Source organism: Mugil cephalus, chromosome 19 (assembly GCF_022458985.1).
Source record: "Mugil cephalus isolate CIBA_MC_2020 chromosome 19, CIBA_Mcephalus_1.1, whole genome shotgun sequence".
NCBI classification, from domain to species: Eukaryota; Metazoa; Chordata; class Actinopteri; order Mugiliformes; family Mugilidae; genus Mugil; species Mugil cephalus.
The window spans coordinates 9902998-9926188 of record NC_061788.1 but is presented as its reverse complement, the minus strand read 5'-3'; the positions used below and the strand labels follow the sequence as shown (position 1 = coordinate 9926188).

General features: G+C 44.3%; 1 protein-coding gene across 2 annotated transcripts in view; it reads left to right on the top strand.

The window, feature by feature from the left end:
- The first annotated feature begins 2350 nt into the window (after nucleotides 1-2350).
- pappaa (pregnancy-associated plasma protein A, pappalysin 1a) overlaps nucleotides 2351-23191 on the top strand; it is an 85425-nt gene continuing 64584 nt past the window's right edge. Inside the window, exons 1-6 of one of the 2 annotated variants that reach the window (XM_047570158.1) lie at nucleotides 2351-4013; nucleotides 9293-10415; nucleotides 17554-17699; nucleotides 18001-18294; nucleotides 18553-18745; nucleotides 18867-18988. In XM_047570158.1, the coding sequence (XP_047426114.1) occupies nucleotides 3623-4013; nucleotides 9293-10415; nucleotides 17554-17699; nucleotides 18001-18294; nucleotides 18553-18745; nucleotides 18867-18988 (2269 nt within the window). In that variant the 5' untranslated portion in view covers nucleotides 2351-3622. The remainder of the gene's footprint in view (nucleotides 4014-9292; nucleotides 10416-17553; nucleotides 17700-18000; nucleotides 18295-18552; nucleotides 18746-18866; nucleotides 18989-23191) is intronic. The other variant, XM_047570159.1, reaches the window with a different exon arrangement.

The window sequence follows — 23191 nt, the reverse complement described above, 5'->3', positions numbered from 1 at the left end:
GTTCCCCGGGTCCTATGTTCCCCGCTTTGTATGTGACCGGGGAACATAGGACAACATCCTATGTTGCCCAGGTCCCTAACCTAGGGTTAGGTGGGATTAGGTGGCTAACCTAGGGTTAGGGTTAGGGCACATCCCCCTAGGGTTAGGGACCCGGGGAACATAGGACCTGGGGAACATAGGTACGCTCCTATCTATTCACGTCTGAACAATCTTGAACATGTCGCATTTCTAACAGCAGCACGGTGGTGTCCCCGCCGCCACGTCCCGACTCAGATTTCCAGTGGGGATTTGCAGAAGGGCACTGGGGGCCCCCTGTGACACAACCGTCGCAGGTCATTGGGTTAAGACGGGATGTGTCGCCTTCCTGGACAAACAAATCCAGGTGTAACTGGGAATCAGCCCGTTTGGAAAAAGGAGATATATGCCATGACACCCGCTCGGGCGACAAATGGCGGAGGCCGGTGGAAGCACGTGGTTTGAACTTCTGCGCACGGCGATTGGCCGTTCCCCCGTGGGCTCGGACGGTGGGTGCAAGAGTGTACCAGGACTATTCAGCTCAATCTCCTTGCATAACAGAGGACTAGTGAGTGACCTTTATGTGAGGATGTTTCACACATAAAGGTTATTCAACCCCCCCTCCCACCCTCCCCCTCTCCCTCCCCCCTCAGATCCACTCAGTCTGTACATAGTGTACCAACCTGGAAGGATGCTGACTGTAAGACATTAGGCCATCTTTTCTACCTTCAGCACTCATGTTCCTTTACAGACAGCGCGAGGGTGACAGACTGATCTCAGGTGCAGAATGTAATTACGGTACCGGAGAAGTCTTTCACCTTCTGTCAGGACACTTTGGCACCTCACTAAGTTTGCATTCCCATTTTCTTTCCCTCTTAACTTCTGATACTGCATGCAGTACATTTTGCATATTTTGCTGACAGACAAAAACAACAACTATATATGCTATAGGTCAGCGTGGATTTCGACACAAACTGTGCACCAAACACGAGCAATCTCACGGGAATGAGGAGCCTTCGAGACAAGGTCCCCGGCAAAAGCTCTCAGAGGGGAGGAAAAGTTGCCACACAATCTGAAAGGAAGGACAGCGTCTGTTAACAATATGTCCCACGAAGGCTTGGACACAAAGTTCCCCGCTGCCTCCTTTGAAAAGATTTCAATCCTTGGTCCATGTGAAGCTCGACTTGGAGCAACTTTCAAGGTCAAACACCTTTCAATATGTCACCTCCCCCCCTCCCCCCCCCCCCCCCCCCCCCCCCCCCCCCCCCCCCCCCCCCCCCCCCCCCCCCCCCCCCCCCCCCCCCCCCCCCCCCCCCCCCCCCCCCCCCCCCCCCCCCCCCCCCCCCCCCCCCCCCCCCCCCCCCTCAAGTCCATTGCTGCTGAGAACCACCACCTCTAGCACATGCGGCTCCCCCCCCCCCGGCCATCGCACCCCCATGCTCGGCACAAAGATATTGCACCCAAGTCGCAGCCATTGAAAGAAAGCAAATATTTAATGTTTGTTCCCTCCTCTCTTTATGGTAGGTGGCAGGTTTTTGGGGGGCTGTCTGAACACACATTTGCAACAAACAACCGGAGGAGAACAGAGAGGAGACGCTGGCATTCCAGCTGACTGTCTCTATGGAAAGCCATTAAACGTAAAGGGCTGTTTTCATTTCACTCAGCAGCTAAGACTCACAAAGGCTTTGTCACCGGCCTCAAAGGCTTACAAATCTTAGTCGAGTGTGCTGTTTTGAAATTCGCATCCATCAAAAGCGACGCTCGGTAAACACCAGTGCGTGTGAGTCAACCTGAAACTTACACTTTTTTTTCCTTCTTCTTCTCACATCCCCCCCTTTTTCTTTCTTCTTTCTTACTTTCTTTTTTTCTTTTTTTTTTTGCAAAAGCCAGAGTGTGGTAAATTAATTTGGGATCAACTGAGATTTTAATGAACGTGTAGACTTGGCATTTTGTGGTTGAGAACGTTCAGCTGGGGGCTTTTAAGGCAGATGAAGAATGGACACACGATCCATCAAGTTAAGTTAAGTAAATATGGGACAAGGGCTGCTCCGACTTTGTCACTGTTTTTGTCCACTGCTAGTTTGATCTACTGCTTATTTATTCCAAAATTACCTTAATGGGAAGCATGGCTCTGACTTTGTTACCTTTGTGAAATACATCATCCTCTTGCTGGAGTTAAAAGGAAGGAAGTGAGTGAGTAGCCAAATACTATTTTTACATTATCTTATCTTATCAACAATGAAACAAATAAATAAAAAGATCATGAAAAGCTTTTTTTTTTTTTTAATCTTTATCAGTTATAAATATTTTATTTGTGCTGCTATTGTGATATAAGAATTCTAATGATTTCATCAATCCTTCTTACTCTCTATATTCTATTCCATAGTTTAAACAGCATTTACTCTAAGGAGAAATCTGCACCAGTGTGACAATATATGACTTTAAAAGAAAAATATAATCATCCTTCAAGAGGGCTTTTTTTGTTGTTGTTGTTGTTTGTTTCCCAGAAGACACGGGCTCAAATGATTCTTTCACGACTTCAGACCGGTCCTGTAACTGTGGACTCGTGGAAGTGTTGGATTGTTTGAATTGTAACCGCTAGAGGGATACATATACGCCTTCCAAAGTCCGTAAACACCATCCTATCACTCTGTGCCACTGAGAGAATTGCCGTCAGTGAGTTGCCTACCTGTGTGACTTCCCACTATGAAAAAAAAAAAAAAAAAAAAACAACCCACACAGCCCCGGAACATTTGAAACATGACTTGTTCTTTAAAAGACTTTAACAGCCTCTAAAAGCGGACGGCGAGCTCCGACTCCTCCAAGTGTATCAGCTTCAGGCAATCATTGAGGACCGCGATGGTTACTTCTGCAGCTCTCTGTCCCTCTGTCTCTCCTTCGCCTTGCCAGATATTATAGAGCATTTCAACTTTTGTGCAGGCAGGCACACGGGGAAAGGGGGAGAAGTTTTGGATTTGATTTTTGCTCACAGTTCACCTCTTGTTTTCCTGTAATAAATATGAGAGGTCGGTTTGCTGTCACTTTTCTTTGGGATTTAATAGGCTATGTGCCATTTCTTATGCTGTTTTACGGGTAGGATAAGGAAACACCAAAAAGGTGTGACAAGAGCTTGGCGGACAACTGTGGATTTCTGCGAGTAACTCCTACCGTCCAAAGGGGATGAGGGGGGCATCGGCCGGACCCCCCTCTTGATTGATTACTTATTAGTCATCCCTTTGGCTAAATGGGACCCATTGAAAAGGCACCGTGGAACACATACATGAATCAAATATTCCTGTGTCCCCTGAATGTCTCCAGAGTAGTTTTGCTTAAGAGAGGGGGTCGTGGCTTAGCATTATAAAGAGGGAAAAACAGCATAGCTTTATGGGTTTATTTAGACAGTTTCTACGGTTTGACATTCTACCGCTGTAAAAAGAGAGAAGGAAAAACTCGAGAGGATCCCAAAGAGAAGAACATTGTGGACATATTTTTTTTTTCTCGTAGTTGTTTCTTTTATTTTTGTTATTTTTTTTATTATTATTGTTTTTTATTTTTTCCTCTTATTTTTTAAATATTTTATTTTTTGTGCCATTTCTTTTCCCGAAAAATGAAACTTTGGACATCACCCTGGGTGTCTTGCCTGGTGATTCTCATCTTGTGTTTTGGATCAGAGTGCGGGACAGTCCGGAGAAAGGGGAGATCCAAGAGGGAGTTGGTGCGCATTAGGGAGGCGAAAGCCACCATCCCTGGGGCTTGTGCCACACGTCTGCCCCGGGGCAAACGGTCTTTGCCCGGCTTGGAGCGACGGGTGCTCCGCCAGCGCCGGCGCTCCTCGCGGGCGGAGGAAAACTCTCTTGACCGGGGGAAAGCTGTGTATTTTACCGGCAGGGGAGATCAGCTACGACTGAAGCCCGGCGTGGAGATACCCAGAGGCAATTTCACTCTGGAGATGTGGATCAAACCGGAGGGAGGTCAGCGATCGCCCACAGTGATTGCAGGTAGTCTACACATCTTCCATCCTATTGTCAACACAACTCCTTTTTTTATTAACCTAACTCCAAACTGGCGACATAGACGAACATGCAAACGTTTAGTGATTTGTCCCAGTGTCATCGCAGTGTTTGAAATAAAGCAACATGCAGTTTCAGTGAGTTGAAAATGAGTTCATCTATCAGACTAGACAATGATGTAATGCTCCGAAAAGTACGGCGGGTATTTTAGGTAGTGCAACCATAGGGTCACTGGAGATTTTGACCACATTTAAGTTTGCCACTTTACGGGGAGATCGTCGCTGCAGTGTCATTTTGCCACGCGAATCTATTCCCGGACTGTGTTTCCACTTTAAACGCGATTCGTGCGACTTGTGATAATAACATCTAAGTGAAGAATACGGGCAGCCGATATAGACTACTGCATCATTTGACCGGTGGCTGATGTCACTGTGCGTAAAAATGTAATTTCTCTGAGCCGACTTGGCTATTTTAAAGCTATGATGTAATGGCCAAAACTTTGTGAGCGAGCACGTCACGTCAGGCACAAAGTGGGAGACGTTCGGCGTATGTGGAGGCGCTCAAAGCTCGCAGCTCAAGCCGCAAGCTCGAGTGCACCCCCTCCTCCCTTCAAACCGACACCTTTGGATTGGCTACCGGAGTTACGAGACGGGACTGAGATATCCAGGGTTTCCCCTCTTGCGCGAAAATATACTTGTGTGTGTGTGTGGGCGCGCGCGGGCGTGTGTGTGTTTGTGCACCGGCGATGCGCTTCCATTGTGTCATGCGCAGCGTCTCCAAAACGCAGACACACGTGCGCTCAATCACCGTCGTCGGCGAGTTTCTAATTTAAGGCACGATCAGATAGTGATGATGCGTCTCCGTCCGCCGACTGAGAGCAGAGTTGGACTGCCAGCCTTTTCGGCGTAGCCCTGCAGCCAGAGGAACGCGCGACACTTTGTCGTCTGCGCGCGCTGCTTTTCGGTCCTGTCCGCTCTGCAGCCACGCGTAAAGGAGCACCAGAGAGGCGTTAAAACGGCTCCGTTTGTTTTGACCAATAGCGCTTTTGTGCATTACACTATTGGATCGTATCTTCTGCTTCTTTCCCTAGCCGATAGGGAGCGTTGCATACACAACTCATCGCCTGCTACAGTACTTGTGCAGATGGCTGCCTTTGAACTGAACTGAACTGAATTGAACTCAGTCCTCCCCAAGCCTCCTGTATGCCATTCTGCACATTTGGAGGCTTTACTGTACGATATCGGCACATTCACTTCCTCCGTTATTTGCTGTGCGCGCCACTCTCTTAAAACAGCCCCTCCCCTTCGCATACATTCATAATCAGCGTGCATGGGGATACAGCGGACTTTTAGGTAGTGCAAGCCAGTTGGCAGGGACATGATCTGCAAAGCCAATCCCTTGTAAGAGTCTCAAACCATTGGAGAGGGGGTGGAAATGACCTGAGTGACTCCTAGATTTTTACAAAGGATGGACAGGATAACAGCAACATCTGTACAGTATAATGCAGCCCAGTACAACAATAACACAGACGACAACCTCCCTCCACATTGGCTGCAGAGTTTAATAAACACCTCTTGGACGCTGTCCTGACAGAATATGCACACTACAGTTGTCCCAGATGTGGTACGGGATCACATAATTTCACACAGGTGTTTTTGTTGTGGTGCCCTGCCCCCACCTCGTACTGGCTCCTGCCCACTAAACATCCTCGCCGTTCATTAATAATCGTGTGTGTTGATTTTTTGAAGATTTGCTCCCGCCGCCGCGGCGAAGAGGGAGACCTAAGGACAACAAATGCGACGATCAAACAAATTCAATCGGGCCTAATCTTTTTAAATCCAATTCAGGCCTCAGAAATCCCAGCGTCTCTGCTAAAACTGCTCCATCCCCTTGTTTTGATCCCAGTGTTTTTTTCACTGTGTTGTTTTTGACCACTCTTTATCTCTTCCTTTCTTTATTTATCCTTTGTTTCTTCCAGATTTCACCTCCCCCCCTCTCTTTTTGTGTGTGTGTCATTTGTTGTCTCGTGCTGCTTTTGTCTGTGCTAGAGTCTTACTGTTGCATCCTTGACAAATTTTTGTGACATGTTCGTGTGTCTGGTTTTGAGTTGCCTCCTGGACACGCACATGTAACATTATTCCGACTGGGACGCTGGCCAAAATATCTTCATTTAGGAAAAACAGATGAAAGGAAACCAGCATCCCCAGATGAATTCAATATGATATTTAAGAGTAATATTTTGGAAATATAATAAACTTTACTTGTCCAGTGACCAAATTTTAGTATGACTTTTCCTTGGAATTGTAAGGCACACTTGGACACTGTCTGTTATTTTTACTGGTTAAACTATTACAAAGTGTGAACTGTATTAGTGCCTTTCGAATTGAACCTAAAGACCCCTGAGTTTCACACTGACATGTGTTCAGGTTTAATAGCATTTCCACTCACACACACACACACGTATGCGTACCCACCCGCCCATCCAAGCTCGCCACTGCACAATCAGAACATCAAGTTCTGTGTCCAAATGTTATGCAAACTTTGTCGGGCCCTATGAGAACGTGTATCTGGGTCACGTTGGGTTGTCCCGCATCAAAGGAAGAGGAAAACAAATCGCGAGAGGAGTGGAGGCTCTCTTCCATGACCTGCTGCGGACAATCATATGCAGACGTGGGCAGATAATTGCCCCGATAACAGATACAGTATATGCCGACACTTTCACCTAGACTGATGACAGACAGAAACGCACAGAGTTTTGCCTGTTGGAGGCTCATTTCGTGGGGCACTCAAAAACCTGTGTCGTCATCTTGTTTCGCTTTGGTCAAATATAACCGATCCTAAAAGGACGGTGAGTAATCTTGAAATCATAAGTAATCACCCGCGAAGTGGCTGGAGTCTGGAGTGGGGTCGAGGACTGAGTGTAACTGTCAGCCTCAGCAGTCATTACTTCAAGTACAGCTTATTAGTTTAAAGCTATATCACGGCGAGGCTCTGAGTGTTTGGAAAAAGCTGGCTGAATACATCAAATCCTGATGGATATCCTTATATTTAATGGGAAGTATTTCCCTGACTACAGTGACTTTGTAACAGCGGATGAATACTTATAATACTTTATATCACCTGACATTCAAAAACACGTTTAACTGCTGCTATTGGCAGATCATTTATGACTCACTAAAACAAGCATGACTCATTAAAACCCGAGTGAAACCTGACAGCTTAGTCAAATCTTTGAAGTAAAGTGTTTTAAAGTGGTGTGATGATAATTCTGTAATTAATATATGTTATGTTCACCGAGTTTATTTTTAAAATATCCATGGAATTTTCCATTGTCTACTCAGAGAAATTGCTGGCGGTCACTTTAGTAGGACTATGAAAAGAGCCTTTCTTTGACCTTTCAGAGCCAGAACAGTTCAAAAGTAAACGGAGTCTTCATTGTTCCCTTCCTCCCTGCTTTTTATCAAGTCCTTGTGACATTTTTCTTTGTGTGTGTATGTGTGTATTTTTTTTTTTTTTACTTTTTCTTTTTTTTTTTTCCCCGAGCGTGTTTTTGTGGGAGAAGATAAATGGCAAGCGCAAGGAAGGTTGCTTTTGAACCTGACAGTGCCCGAGCGTACAGCGCGCACATGCAAGCCCCTTTGTGTGTGTTTCTGTGTGAACGCTAACGTGCGCCCCCGGTGCTTCAGTTTGACTGCGTATATGGGTGTGTGTGTATTTGTTCATGAGAATGTATATATGCATGTCCGGATAAGTATGTGCATATGTGTGTGTAGGTGTGTTTGTGTGAGCCTGAGCAGTTGCAGCGTTCGGTCTGGAAAAGTGTAGCATGTTAGATTAATTGAGCATGGCAGAATTATGACAGCTGTTTACACTAGGAGCCTGACAAGCATTTTAGCACACCTTTTAGCCTTGAGTGCACTAGCTGACAGATGGAAGGCTTTTTCCTTCCAGTGTAGTGGAAAGCCTAAAAACGTCATCCACCAAAGGACTGACCTTGACGCTGAACCCAACCCTTAGTCTTTGAACATTAGTCCATTGAAATACCAAGTTAATGAATGCACACTGCAGTGTGCATCTAATTAGAAACAGGTCAAAGTTAGCAAGATGTCTGTGCAATCACCATTAGCAAGCCACTTACAGCACGCTCAGGTAGCCCAATCGATTGGGGAACAAAGGCGTCTGAGTGGACAAGTTCGTTGAGGCAAATATGTGACCGTCCCTGTGCTAATCAGCTTTCAGGCCAAAGTAAAGGTAGCAGAGACACATGAAGGATTTTAGAGAAATCTGAAGCAGTGATCCCGATAGTGACTGTAAATGACACTTCATACCGATATGGGCTGGGTGTGCTGGTCACAGATTGAGTATCTGTGATAGAATAACCTGGAATCTCATGAACTGCCTCCCTGATGTTTGCAATTCTTGAAATGTCAAGAACGGCGTCCAGTTCTATCACCTGTGAATACACTGATTTCCACATGCTGAAATGGACCTTGTTAGGCTTTTCAAGGTGCTCTGGAATCTGTGCGCGCTGCGACTGGATCTCATGGATATGTGCACATAGACACGAACATGCATTAGCAAACACACACGCACAGATGTGAACTTGTGTGCCCGCACACACGTACCTCGACAAGCGCTAAGCAAACAAACAGTTAGCATTCAGAGATCCCCTAAGAAGTGAAAACACATTACCATGCTGAAGCTGACATACGCAGTCCAAGTGAAACAGGAAAAAGGTGTTTTGGTGCCTCTACAAAAACAAGGCTTTAGCAGAAAACTAGCCTTTTCTGGCTACCCCACTGGCATGGGACATTTACACGAACAACTTTAAATGTGCTCAGTGTTCACAAAAAGCCTATGCAGAGAGATTTCCATGGGGTCTCCCCTTAGCTAAACATGCACTTCAACCCAATTTCCAGGACAACACACCCTTAGATATAAAGTTAGATAAAAAAAAAAATATACCATATTATTATTCTTATATTACATACATTTTCTGTTTCCTTTTAGGAATAAACCTTATCAGAAATGTAGTTAGTTAGCCGACTATGTGACTCTCAAAAGCAATCTCAAAATTTACTTGAAAAGAGAACAAATATTGAAAGAGTCTACAAATGTAGTGACGTCTATCTCCCTTATTGTTTGCAGATGACTGATAAACAAACTTTTAGTTAATGCATTCAAGTTCTGTTTTGTTCACATCCCCAGTAGAACTCGGTAATGAAGGAATGCTCATATTAATTACCTTTTGTCCATTCTCTCCCCAGGCCTATACGACAAATGCTTCTATGCGTCCAGCGACCGAGGCTGGCTGCTTGGCATCCAGGCGGTCAGTGAATACGGGAACCGTGACCCTCGCTTCTTCTTCTCCCTTAAAACTGACCGTGCCCACAAAGCGACCTCCATCCACTCCAATGCCCGTTACATACCCAACCAATGGGTACATGTGGCAATAACGTACGATGGTGTGTACATGAAGCTCTTCGTCAACGGGGCCCAAGTCGGCGTAAGTCGGGAGCAATCTGGTGATGTCTTCAGTCATTTGACCAAAAAGTGCAAAGTGCTGATGATTGGTGGAAATGCACTCAATCATAATTACAGGGGGGCAGTGGAAAGGGTGGGTTTATGGAGGCAGGCCCGACAGCAGAAGCATATTATCAGGGATATGCAGGGCCATGAAGACCCCCAAGATCTACCTCAGCTGGTCATCCGTGAAACATTTGAGCACCCAGGCCGGAAGTGGTTGACTGTAAAAGATGGTAGCTTTCCTCAGCCTGAGCAAGGAGGAGGAGGAGGAGGAGGAGGAGGAGGAAGACCAATGATTCAGGGTGGTGGGGGAATTGGAAATGCTGAAGGACTATTGGACACAAGCCTGGAGCCCCCATCTTGTGGTCAAACTGTTTGCGACAATGTTGAGGTCATTAAAAACTACAACCAGCTTTGGACCTTCCGTCGGCCCAAGAAAGTCCGGTATCGTGTCATAAACATTTGGGATGATGCGAGGACAAGGCCAACCGTATCAGACCACCAGGTCAACCTGCAGCACCAGCAGCTTAACGACGCCTTTAGCCCCTACAACATCACCTGGGAGCTCAGCATTCACAATGTGACCAACTCCTCCCTGCGTAACCGATTGATTCTAGCTAACTGTGATATCAGCAAAGTCGGCGATGATGCATGTGACCCAGAATGCAACCATCCACTGACAGGGTATGACGCAGGTGACTGCATGTCTGGGCATCGGAGCCGCTGCCCTGATCACAAGCAGGGAAATGGCATATGTGACCCTGAATGTAACTGGGAGAACTTCTTCTATGATCTCGGTGACTGCTGTAACCCCAATGTGACGGATGTGACCAAGACATGCTTCAACCGCTCCTCTCCACACAAGTAAGATCTCTCCTTTCTAATTTTGCCAATTATCATATGTTAAGCACTTGTGAGCTTCTCAACAAACACAGGACTTTAATTCACCCCAAAAAGCTTAACTAACCACATGATTCTTTGCTTAATTTGATACACTTTTTGGTTGATATGATTGAGTAATTTTGGTAAACCAACTCCACTGGATAGCCTCACATGCCTAGAGTAAATCAAACTGCAAATCTTTCCATGTGTCCCTAAGAGAAAAAAAAAAGGTTTAAATGTCTAGTCCTACTGTTTCCTGACAATTTGGGCTGAGGCTAACTGAGTGTAACTCAACTCCCAGCATGTGTGGCCCGGGAAATCCTCTGGGGGAAGCTAGTCCAATCTAGCCTTGGCCTGGTTCAATCAGTGTTCCACACTTAAGCAGGGCAAAACAAACGCAACCGGATGACTTTCCTGGTAGCGCATGCAGAGGCCAGACCGCTCATTTTTGTATCCAGTTTTCAACAACACTCCCCACCTTTTTCTACTCTGTGCCTCCTATAGCCAGTGGTCTTAATTAAGCTGGCTTGATTAGAGAAGGGAGTTGGTTTGGAAAGAGTGACGTTCTAAACAGAGTGTAAGGGCAACAAAAGGTCATAACAATAATCCAGTATGGCATATTCCTGGAGCAAAGGAAATCATTTTAAAAACATACCACTCTCGTGTGTGCTCTGGGCAAGCAGGTACCATATGTCTCCCTAAATGCGTGTGAAGGAGGTTCACTTAACTTGCATGTAAGTGGTCCAGCGTCACGGATTTTCCTGGATATTAAAGTATCCTGTATACTCATGAGGAAAGAAATTATGTGATTACATAGAGTAACTTAAGTAAAATACAGAGGCATTCATGAATGCAATTTTTGTTTTTGTGGTAACTTCATTGTGGTGTGTGGATGATGAGCAAAAGCTGGCATGGAGAATAAATCTCTGGAATTTGCTGTAATAAGGTTTGTGCCAGACCTCCAATAGCCGGATTGTTTGTTTCTTGGTACACTGAAACTCAACAGAGTAGAGTGAGACATTTTTGTGGACAATGCTGGGATCGTTCTGGGTATGCCAGAAAATGAGACAAATATGATCAATGTTTGTCAGTGCTTCTTGCCACTGTCATGTGAGGACAAGTGAAAGGGAGAAACACGAGTAGGCCTAGTGTGTGGGATTGTTTGGGTCTTTCTGATAGCACGACTCAAGAAGCCAGGGCTGTTTTCAATCAGAGTTAGGCTGGAAGCACTGTCTGTTTGGCACTATCCAGTTGTTTAAAATGACCGCTAAATAGCTAAATAATGACATCTAATTAACAACATCAGAGGGGAAAGCAGGTGGGTTTGCCGTTGCTTCCATATCTCAATTCCCACCACATCCCTTCCAACGTAGTCATCATTAGAAGCTCATTCATCAAGTGGCAGCTAACTGCTTCATTTAGACATCAGCCACTGGCAAAACACTTGACGCTGCAATGTTCAAATCTCCCTGCAGGCATTTGAAAAATGGGCTTGTGAATGGAAGGATACCAGCGAATCTGGGATGAAACGCATAGAAAAAGGACCAGAGAATTCTCAGCCCAAAAAATAGATGTAATCTCCCCAAGTGGTTGCTTATTTTGCTTTGATTATGGTATGTCTGGGGAGACTTGCAGAGAGCTGCACTACAAACACTTTGACATTCCTCCTTAATTATGGAATTCTGGATGAACAATGTACTGCGCTTGCAGGGAAACAATGGTTGTGAGGTCCTGCATTTATTTTTGCAGAGTTCGCGCCTGTTACCACTTACGTACATGTAGTGTTTTGAAAAATCTGGCTAGTGCAGGACACAGGCGGCTCTGTGGTCCTGCAGCAGCCTCTCCTCTGAAAATACCATTGATAATAACCCCCACATTTGGCCGGAGAAAATATTTTACATTGTTTTCCCAGTCTTTGCTTTTGACACTTCTCGTGGTTTTGGTGGTATCTGGAATTGTATTTGCAATCTATACAGTGAAGTTTTACGTCATGTGTGCAAATAGGCAACACAAACAGCGCACAACAAGCTGTATGAGAAGCTTATGTGTTTGACTATCAGTGACGGGTCAATGTAATTCCCAGGCAACTAGATTAAAGATCAATCCGATAATATAGAAACTCGGCCCTGAAATGATAATTGTTTGGAAGCACCTTTCAAACTAAAGCAAGATAGATACACAAACGTGAGTACCCAATAAAACCATTTCAACCTCAATATGGTTTTGGGAAATTAAGTTTTGGCCTTGCATTGTCAAGGGCTGATAGGTCATCTGTTTTCCCTTCGCCTCGATCTCTCTGCACCTCCTGAGTCAATACCTCTCCCTGTGGCAGGTTAATGGATGGGCCACCTTATGTCTTTCATTCACTCCCTCTCCCTGCTGTATTCTAGCTAACTGCATGGAGCCAATCTCCAGGGCCCTTGACTTGGGTGTTTTACAGTTGGTCGTCTAAACCTTAAGCCCCCATCCCATAAAACATAATGGAGTGCTTGGGTGTAAATACCAGGACTTTGCACTTCCCATTTAAAGCCATACCACACTTATTAAACCACCTGTTGTCAAGGTTTCACCTGTGCTCTCTTCGGGGCTGGTGGAAGTCTGAAGCAGGAGTTTGGCTAAACTATGGGACTGAAGGTTATTTGGGGGCTGTGGGTCTTTTCTTGGGCCGCCATAGGAATACACGGGAGTCGCATCTGGGTATGCCAAGATAATATGCAGCCCAATGCCGTTGGTGGTCCCCTTAAAATACGGCACGCCGAGGAATTCAGCTGATATTGCACCGGCAGGGTAACTGTGGTTCAGAAGTAAATGAAGGGGCTGATAGAAATGGTTCTGCCAAACCTGAAAAAAAAGTTTAGCCCTCCATTAACATCTTCTTCTTCAGACAGAAACTGGGATACTTCATGCTGTTTTAAACTCAACGACTGTTCTCGCGCATATGTCTTCACTGGAAGGGAAAAAATAAGCAGAGGACTTAGCTGGAAGGTTAAAGAGGAGAGTGCAAGTATACTAATAAAGCCAGAGATGAATGATGGGTTTAGGGGCTACGGTGTTGACCGACTTGATGACAGGGGAGCTGAGGGCCCCCTCCAATTTCAAAAGTGTTCTTGGCCGTGAGACTCTCATTGCCATGCCAGCTCACCCAGCTCTCACACTGTGCTGCTCTGGACATATCTATACGAGGCAAATTTATGGGCTTATATGAATTATATATGGATGTAAATGGATGAAGTCATAATCCCCCATTTAATATGTATCAGATATAAAAGCATTAACGCGACAGTTAGGGCTGCCTCGCGCACCCCTGGATCTCCCTACAACAGATACCCCGCAGGGATGCTTCATTAGAGCCCCCCCCCCTCCGTTCTATCTCGTTGTAAGTCTTTATTTTCCCAGGACATGTGAAAAAAAATGGCGTGGTTAAATGCATGGAAAATCTTGTCCTTCCCCAGTGGCTCATCTATGCCGAAAAAAAATGTATGATGAGAGGCGAGAGTGGGGAACAGGGATTATGGGATGGGGAAATATTTGAGGGGTGTGTGTGTGTGTGTGTGTGTGTGTGTGCGTGTGTGTGTGTGTGTGTGCGCGCCTGTGTGTGTGTGCGCGTGGGCGAGGGGGAGAAAACACCAGGGACGGGGTAAGTCAGGGTGAAGGGTTATTGGCAAGCAGGTTTGAGTAAGATGTGAACAGACAGATAGAACTTAGTATGACGGTATTGGGTACTGATTTTACAGATCCTTAACAACAGCGAGTGCAAATATCGCAACGTGCCATTTTTCCCTTCGCATGCTACAGCGCCGAGGGTGTTAGAAAAATCAGATACATGTTGACAGTACAGTAGAATTGCTGCTCTCATTCATTGCTGACTCAGTCATTTCTGCATCAAACTCTTCTGACCCTTTCCCCCCCTCACGCATGTCCAAAAACTCTGGACAAATATTTTCTAAGGAAATAATGAAATTCCTGAAATTATTAGGAAGAGGGACCTTATATCATCTGTTCTCTCTCTCTCTGTCTCTCTCCTTAGACCTGGCCCCAGTGAGTACCCTGTGTTGCTCTTACATAGGCTTGAGGAAAGCATGTACTACACTAAACCCTTTATTCGAAACGTCTGTTCGGAGGGAACGCGGAATCTTCACTAAGCAGTTCCTTATCTAACATATGGCCCGAGGCAAGATAGACTTGTCCAGTAAAGGTTGTGGAGATGTTATGAAACATTTTGCATTTAAAATCCGCGTTGGCGGTAACCTTAGGAGGACTGTCTGTGGTCAAACGTGTTCATGCAATGGGAAAAACTTGGTTTCACTCTTAAATCTTAACATTTTAGGTTGTTTTTCAAGCACAGAACACAAGAAGTATTAACGAAAAAGCTGAACAAAGTGCACATGGGTGCAGAAGGACACATTTTAAGTTCTGACTATTATAGAAATGCATGAATAAAAATTATTCTACACGTTCTACAGGTTTAATAATGTAGTCAATGTGCAAGGGTTGACCCACAAACAGATTGAAAGCTATGCTCCATGTGGTATTACAGGTTATTGAATCTGATCTCCAGTATTCATGGGGCATAAAATTGTGCTGCACGTCACTAAGCCGCAAGCCTCGAGCTCTCGGTTTAACTTCAAACAACAACAATCAAATACCTTCACCCGGTGAAACTTTACACCCGCTAACACCATCGCAGCTATTCAAACCATCGTGTAAATATACCTTATTTTGCGTGGGCTGTCGAGTGGAAGGGTAAATATAAATAGCACACGCCGGGATTATACGCTTCACAAAGGTAACGAGTCTTTGAAATTTTTTGCTTTTATCTTTATATTTACCGGAGATCGCTTTAAATGGGACAATTGTGCGTTATAATCTGTACAAACACAAAAATTAAAGTACATCTAAGCTGTACCTCAACACTTGGAGGTGTAACTGAGGTGTTTCTGATATTTTAAACAAATACAATTCGTGCATTGCGCTGTCTTCAGTTAAGTTTTTTTTGTATTAAATTCCTCTTTAAATGTTAAAGCGGATGTGGTGTTTGTTGATATGGAATTCACGAGAACAATCTTGCAGTTAGCTTAGATCACAATGTACACACTTGACGAGAGGACTGTGAATGAATTAACTCACCGTACTGTTAGTCTCAATATATGTATCGAGTTAGCCGCTGTGAAGTCATGTTATTTTAGCCTCTGTGGACACGATCTCATGAGGACACGCGGAATACGAGCACAAAATATGAGGCGGACAAGTGGGTCGCACAAACTGGGTCAAAACATCCGAAGAAGATCTAATTTGTGATAGTAAGGCCGCTGTGATGTTTTGTTTCCAGAGAACACCTGTTCCTGCGAATCCTCTGAATATCTATTTCCACAGCCCCCCCGAAGCCGAAGTAAAAGAATAAACTTATCTTTTCTGCATATGCAACAGATTACCGACTCTTCCAAGAGATGACAGAGCTTGTTGATGTTGTTTGCCAGGACCACCAGCCAGGCTCATAGAGGAAAACTGTGTTTGATGTGTTCATAAAATGAATGAATGACAGTTTCACTGCTGGAAGGATATCTCATTGTGTTGAGTGATTGCAGTCATTAATACAGCCATTAGTACACCCAGGGCCTCAGACAGAACGATATGTCAGCAGGGTGGGTAGGTAGGCATCAGAATACCTGAACTATTAATTGAATTCTCAAAAAAAAAAAAAAAATGCTAAAACTATTTCCCAATAATATGGTATTGCTGCAGGGACAGGTTTATTTTATGGCCATGTTAACATATAAAGTATAAACATCATTCAGTATACTTAATGCTAGGACTTGTATTATGTAATATTTCGATTCATGCTTCTGCATTGCGCTGCAGCTCATGGCGTACACTGATGAGAAACTCCCCAGAAACGTCGTGGCAACGCAGGCAGCCGCGATTGGACGAAAATGCATTTCAGCATTGGACGTCTTTAACGTTTTTTTATTTTTGTTGTTGTTTTTTTTGTATCGCAGTGATTTAAGTAAAAGTATCCGCCCTTCAGGGTTTATTAGCTCCAACTCCAACATGAGCCGCTCAGTTCCAATTGCCATCGTTTGAAGTGCACATAAACTCAACACAGATGACGAGCCACTGACTTCTTCTTACCGGCTTAATTAGAGAACAACAACACTCCGGCTCACAAATCTTACATGAGCTACAATGTAGACTCTGACGAGGGAATACCAACAGTGCATTGGACAGCAAAGATGTCCAAAATGATATTCACTCCCACTTGTCAGTCCTGATCTAGTGAATTTGGAGGCCAGGTCAACACCCATGCGCTGTTTTTCTTGTTTCTTGAGTTGTTCCAAACAAAACTGTTCATAGGGATACCCAAAAAGAGGCAAAGTAGTCATTTAAAAAAATATTTTATTGTTCTGTTTGGTTCACTGTGGCTCAACCTCGCTAACATTGCTAGCAACACATGCTAGGAAATTTGAGGTTATTGTTCTTTTTTGTTCTTCCTCCAAGGCAACGGGATCTTTAATCTCCTTTATATTAAGTGCAAGTGAGACTCAACTGATACCGAATGGAATGAGAAGAAATGGTTTAATTGATTCAAATTGATACCAGCTTGATTTACAGCCATTAAGATGTAACTCTATCTAGGCCGAGTCATAACCACACTCCAGGTGCACTATCGGTGTGCCAGGGCTCCTGGACACAAAATTAACAAGAAATGAGTCAAAAGTAACAAAAACATAGTTATGTTGTTATGTAAGTGGTGGTTGTTATGGGGCTGTTTGTAGTGAAGTCAACCTTCATACTGGTCACAGAAACGAAAACATTACTCAGACATTCTTAACCAGAGCGAGGAGATTAAGTCTATATTAATTTGAACATGAAACGCCAACTTCACAGGGTCAGCCATTCCTCATGTATTCTCTGCTGTAAGCCCTGATACACTTTAAAAGAAATATTTCAATTCAACAGGGACCCAATTCTGATGTTAACACTTAAGCTCCTTTTGGCGTGGAACACTGTTTAGGTATTTGTAGAACTTTGCCCCAGCGAAATCTGCATTCACCATCTTCATTATAGAGCTATTAACTTAATGCGAAATTCTCTCTTTTTCTTTTGTGTTCTTATTTTCCAGAGCCTATTTGGACGTGAAAGAGCTGAAAGAAATTTTGCATTTGGATGGCTCGACTCACCTGAATGTTTTCTTTGCCAATTCTTCTGATGAAGATCTGGCGGGGGTTGCCACTTGGCCCTGGGATAAAGAGGCCCTCACGCATTTGGGTAGAAGACAAACCGACGCACATACATGCGAGAGCGTGTACACACTCGCATGAACACACGCACACATTTAGCAGCCCGGATAGTTGATTTTGAGTAATTACAGTTCAAGCCCCAAGCAGTTTCTGTCTTCATCACAGCTCCAACAGGGAAGAAGGTGATAATGAAGCTGAGGAGGCCCATGAATAATGCATAATCTGAATCTTACTCCAGTTCCACAATGACTTAACACTACATCAGGAATAGAGATGTGAGTGATTCCGTCATGTGTATCAGTGGCTTCTTGTGTCTGTATTTTTTTCAGGCGGGATCGTACTGAATCCGTCCTTCTATGGAACATTCGGCCACACTGACACGATGGTCCACGAGATCGGCCACAGCCTCGGCCTTTACCACGTGTTCCGAGGCATTTCAGAAATCGAATCGTGCAACGACGCGTGCTTGGAAACGGAGCCCTCGATGGAGACCGGAGATCTCTGCGCGGACACCAACCCCACTTCCAAATACAAGGGCTGCAACGATCCCGACCCGGGCAACGAGACGTGCGGCTCTCGGTATTTCACCCACACGCCGTTTAACAACTACATGAGCTATGCAGGTGAGACATGACCGCCACGTTTCACTAGTTTCTCCGCTTTCCTGAGCACAAACTGCTGCAGCTGAACCATATTACATGCGAAACTGACACACGCAGTACAAATATGTCCGATTTCTTTGTAGTCTTATATACACGGGAAAATATACTTCCAAAATATAAGCATGTGATTTATTTTATGCATATGAAAAGGACCAGATGTTATCACCGATCAATCCAAAATCCTATCCTCACCCTCACAAACTACATTTTTATCTGCAGATGACGCATGCACGGACTCCTTCACGCTGAACCAGGTGGCCAGGATGCATTGCTACCTGGACCTCATCTACCAGACGTGGCAACCTGCGTCCAAACCTCCCCCGGTGCCAATGTCTCCCCAAGTGGTTGAGCAGCATCATAATTCCATCACGCTGGAATGGTTTCCACCCATTTCTGGACACTTTTATGACAGGTGAAATGAACTAGATGATGCTAGAATCTTGCCGTCCTTATTGTGTGTGTATACACTTGTATGTACTGCATATTTGGCCTGTATCTAAGTTGGTTGCTGTGCCTGCCTGTTGGTTTCCTAGAGAAGTGGGATCAGTGTGTGATAAATGTACTGAGGGGAGAGTTCTACTGCAGTATGCCTCCAACTCGTCTTCTCCGCGACCGTGCGCCCCGTCCGGTCACTGGTCCCCACGAGAGGCTGAAGGTAAAGTACAGTATTTAATATAATTCTTCCAAGGTTTTATGGCAAGTTTGCAGCTAGTTTGCCAGCTGGGCATTTTTTTAATTTTTATTTTTTGAAACATACAAAGGGTCCACTTTACTCTCACACTGAAACTGAGTCACTTCGATTATAATGGACTCTTTCTGTGAAAAGCAAATGTAAAAACAAAGCCAAATCTTAAATCTCGGTATGATAAGAGTTTGAGGTTTGTTTGTTTTGTGAGTAAAGACCCTACCATGCTAAATTTTTGGTGACTGACTCAACCCCAAAACATGCAAATGACTCACTGGATTCATGACACTTGGGCCGTGGGACAACACAGAAGGATCAGGAAAGGTCGCTTCCCAATGGATGGTGCTGTATGGTACCACAATTCCCACATGAGGGCCCAGGTCCAAAACCAAGGTTAAAGATCATATCTGTAATTCCCCAATTTTAAGGGGGTTTAGGGGTGAATGCAATATGTGCTGAAATTAGCCATGGTGTAGAAAATGCCTTTTTCACACTGCCAGCCTGTTGCCTGAGAACGTTCAGCTCTGGGTTTTCGGTAGCTTTAATGCTGCTTGGCTAGCTAGTTTATTCCTGTCTATTGTTTGCCGGTGGGAAAAGCTAAGTTTATGAAATCCCAAAGAAAAGTAGGGACACATTGTCACATTTTTTTGCAATGAAACATTTTTTCCATATCGTTAGCCTAACAGCATAATTGCCTAAGTTATATTTGAACGTTTTCGGAAAACAAGAAAAGATTTTTTTTTTTTTTCAGCAGGCCCATTATATTTTTTTATTGATGTTGTGACAGTAAGTCAAAAAATGACTTCAGCAGTTGTGCTGTTAGGCTAACAATACACAAGAGCAGCAAAGTCCGTCAGCTACTTCAGGCCGAATCAAAGCACATTTAGACTGAGCTCTCGTTTGTTTAATGTGCAATTGAATACATCAGTATGTTTCTATTCTGCACATCATAAAGAACAGTTTAGTTCACACAAATACCACGTGGCATACATGGAATGGGCATAAACAAATGATGCCTACTGTAGTGTGTCAACCACTGACTTTGTAGTAACTGGGGACTGAGATAAGAATAGAAGTGCATCCGTTTTAAAAGTGATGAGTTCTCTATGATCAGTAAACCAGAAATACTGCACTCTTTAACTTTAAATGCAATCTGTGCTTTCATTTGCAAACCATTCATGGAGGAAATCACCCACTGAAACTAAATCGGTTTAAGCCATTACGCAACAGTCTATAAGAAAATAATAATGATCACAAATGAGCAAAATTACACTATTTCTCACATTTTTTTGCACTATTTCCCTGTCTTCTACTGTGACATTCATTTGCAACACTCCTGTGTGTGGATGCTCTATAGTTTCTGAAGTAGCTGAAGCTTGCCTTTACACAGGCTATAGCGTGTGTACCGGGGGCAAGTCCGGGCTTGTCTTATACGCTTGTGTGTGTGTAAACTGTACTCTATTTTCTCTCTTGGAACGTGTCCCTGTTTGTGGCAGCTCCCCGTTCTCTGTTAACTGTGCTCGGGCCAGCTTCTCACTGGATACGCTGGATACCACAGCTGCCGTTCTGCAGTCACTAACTTCCTTTAGACCTTCTGGCAAACGCCGAGATACGGCAAACAAAAGCAGCAGCATATTAATCACAGTCGTAATATCTTTATCTGAGCGAAAATGTGATTGTGCCCATGTCATCTGCATTCGTGCATAGATAGCACCTGTTATCTGACGAATTGTGGACCGGCGTGCTCACGCTGAGAAACACTAGTGTGGCTAGAGTGAGCCAGAGTGCCACTCATAAATCTTTACTACTTTATGCCGCAGAGAAATATGGCTGGAGTAAAAAAAAAAAATATGCAGGAATGAAAAAAAGGGGGTAGACACATGGATGCGGATTCCAGGAGGGAATGAGAGAGATCGGATGGGGTTGAAACCACCCAAGATAGTTAAGAGGATTGCATGTGGTTTGTGACATTAACAAGAGAGGATCCCGCATTGATTGAGAACAGACGTGTGGAATGGATGCAAGCGAAAATGTCCAGGATGTGTATGTCCAAGTATTTCGCGAGTTTGCATGGACGTGCGTTTACAGCATAATGATTTTCATGTGCCGCGGCAAAAGCGCAACGTATTCCTGCGTGCAAGTTCATCAGTTGGTTCAGAAAACATGAAGTTCAAACATACGTTCGGGAGAGGATTCACGCGGCCACGGTTTTAAATTGCTCAATCTGTACGTGAGCGTTTAGCTTCGGTAAAAAATATGTGTTTGCACGCAGGAATTTGATCAATAACCTGATTGCATGGATGAAATAATGACTATGAAACCACTATGGATTTACTGAATCAGTCTTAACAGCAAGCACATGTCAGTGTGTATGTACACATCCAAAGTACTAGAAGCCTCATTAAAGGACATACTGTTTCAAGCCTTGCTCGTGATGGCATGCCAAGTTTATCTGACATCATTCAAGAACAGAATCCCAGTTGTACATCGTGCTCCAGGCCCACAATTCAATTAAACTAAATTAAACTAACTTCACATTTTTTGTTGATGCTCTTGTGTCTTGGAGGAGAATCCTGATTTACAGGCAACTGTAAGGCACATTCTTCTACATTCCTCAGTACACTGTAAAAAAATCCAACCTTTTAACACCAATGATATTTACATAGCTAAAATCCACTGGTGGCTTCGGTCTCATATCCTGCAAAATAGTTTCATAAGTTAATTCACACATACTTTCACGTTTTGATGGCATCCTTTAGTTTGATTTGTTACTGTCTTTCATTGGGGAAACACAAATTCTCAATACAGACACAAAATACAAAACAAGCGATTGAGAGGAAGCCTCGTTTTTGACGCATGTTTTTACGTTTCATGTCATGTCAGCTCCTTCATTCAAGAAATTCTCGTATCGATGCGTGCGTCACGGCGACACCTGTGTCGTCTGCTCCACGGCGTATGTAAAAATCCAACGTGCTGTGACACTGATTCCCAAGCCGTAGAGTGTCTGTTGCCTTTTTATAAAGAGCGCCGGCGTGTCTGCAAAGTGTCACTCTGTTTCTGTGTGTGTCAAGGCAAAAAGGGCTGAAGGGGACCGGTGTCTGCCTTCTAAGTGAGGAAGTGTGTAACAGTGCGTGACAGTGAGTCATCGATAGTGAGAGCCAGGGCCAGACACTTCTTAGAAAGCATAGAGAGTGTGCATGCCCGGACATATCCCTGTCTGTTTATTCATCCTGCTCTCTGGACTTTTTGTGGATCAGTATGATTCTCCAGAGCGGGAGGATTATGAGAGGATAGTGGGCAGGCTCCAGAATCTATCCCAGAGTTATTCGTCACCAGATTCTTGTTTTTTTTTTTTTTTAGGTGATTTACATAAGTTGCACCAAGCACTGATTGTCCTTGATTTAGATCAGCAGAACATCGAAGGGGTGCAAGTAAGACGAGGATTAAGCTTAAGCGGCTGGAAATGTGGCTCAAATTTACATGTTGCCGCACAATCAGGTGATTTCACAAACAAGTATTTGCTGACTGAGTCAAATTGAGGCTAAACGGTCACCACAACACTCATTTTGGTTACGGAAGGACTTGATGGTGAAAAAATTGCTCGTCTGTGTTTGTGCTGCTGTTGGTCGTTTAGCTTTAGCCGTGCCACGGTAAAGACTAGACAAATAACTTCTTACAGAGTGCAGTGAAACTAAGTCTTAAAGGCATACGTCTTCAACGGGGGTCTGCCACCCCTATGGGGTCTGTAGAGGTACTGCAGTGGGGCCTCAAAATCTTTGGTTGATTAGACATTTTTCCTTATTTTTAAAAAATTTTTTACCCACAATTTCCCCCTGCTAATTTGCGTTTCTTTAAATCCATAACATGACTCCAGCATATTTTATTAGCGGGATAAACGGGGGTAGAAGACTTTATTTTTCAGTCTGCACTTCGCTCATTCAGGGATACAGGAGCTGTCTCATCAGCGCACCGTTTCACACAGAGCGCCGCACTAGCCAAGGCCATTTCCACAGCAGGCCCCACCCCCATCGCTGCTGAGCCAATCACAGGGCCGCATATTACACACTGACTCTTTCAGGTTCCCCGCGATTGGCCGAGAGCCTGTTCAGTCTCAGGGGAAATATTAGCAAAAGAGAAGCTAACAGTGCATGATATATATAGGTATGTTTAAGT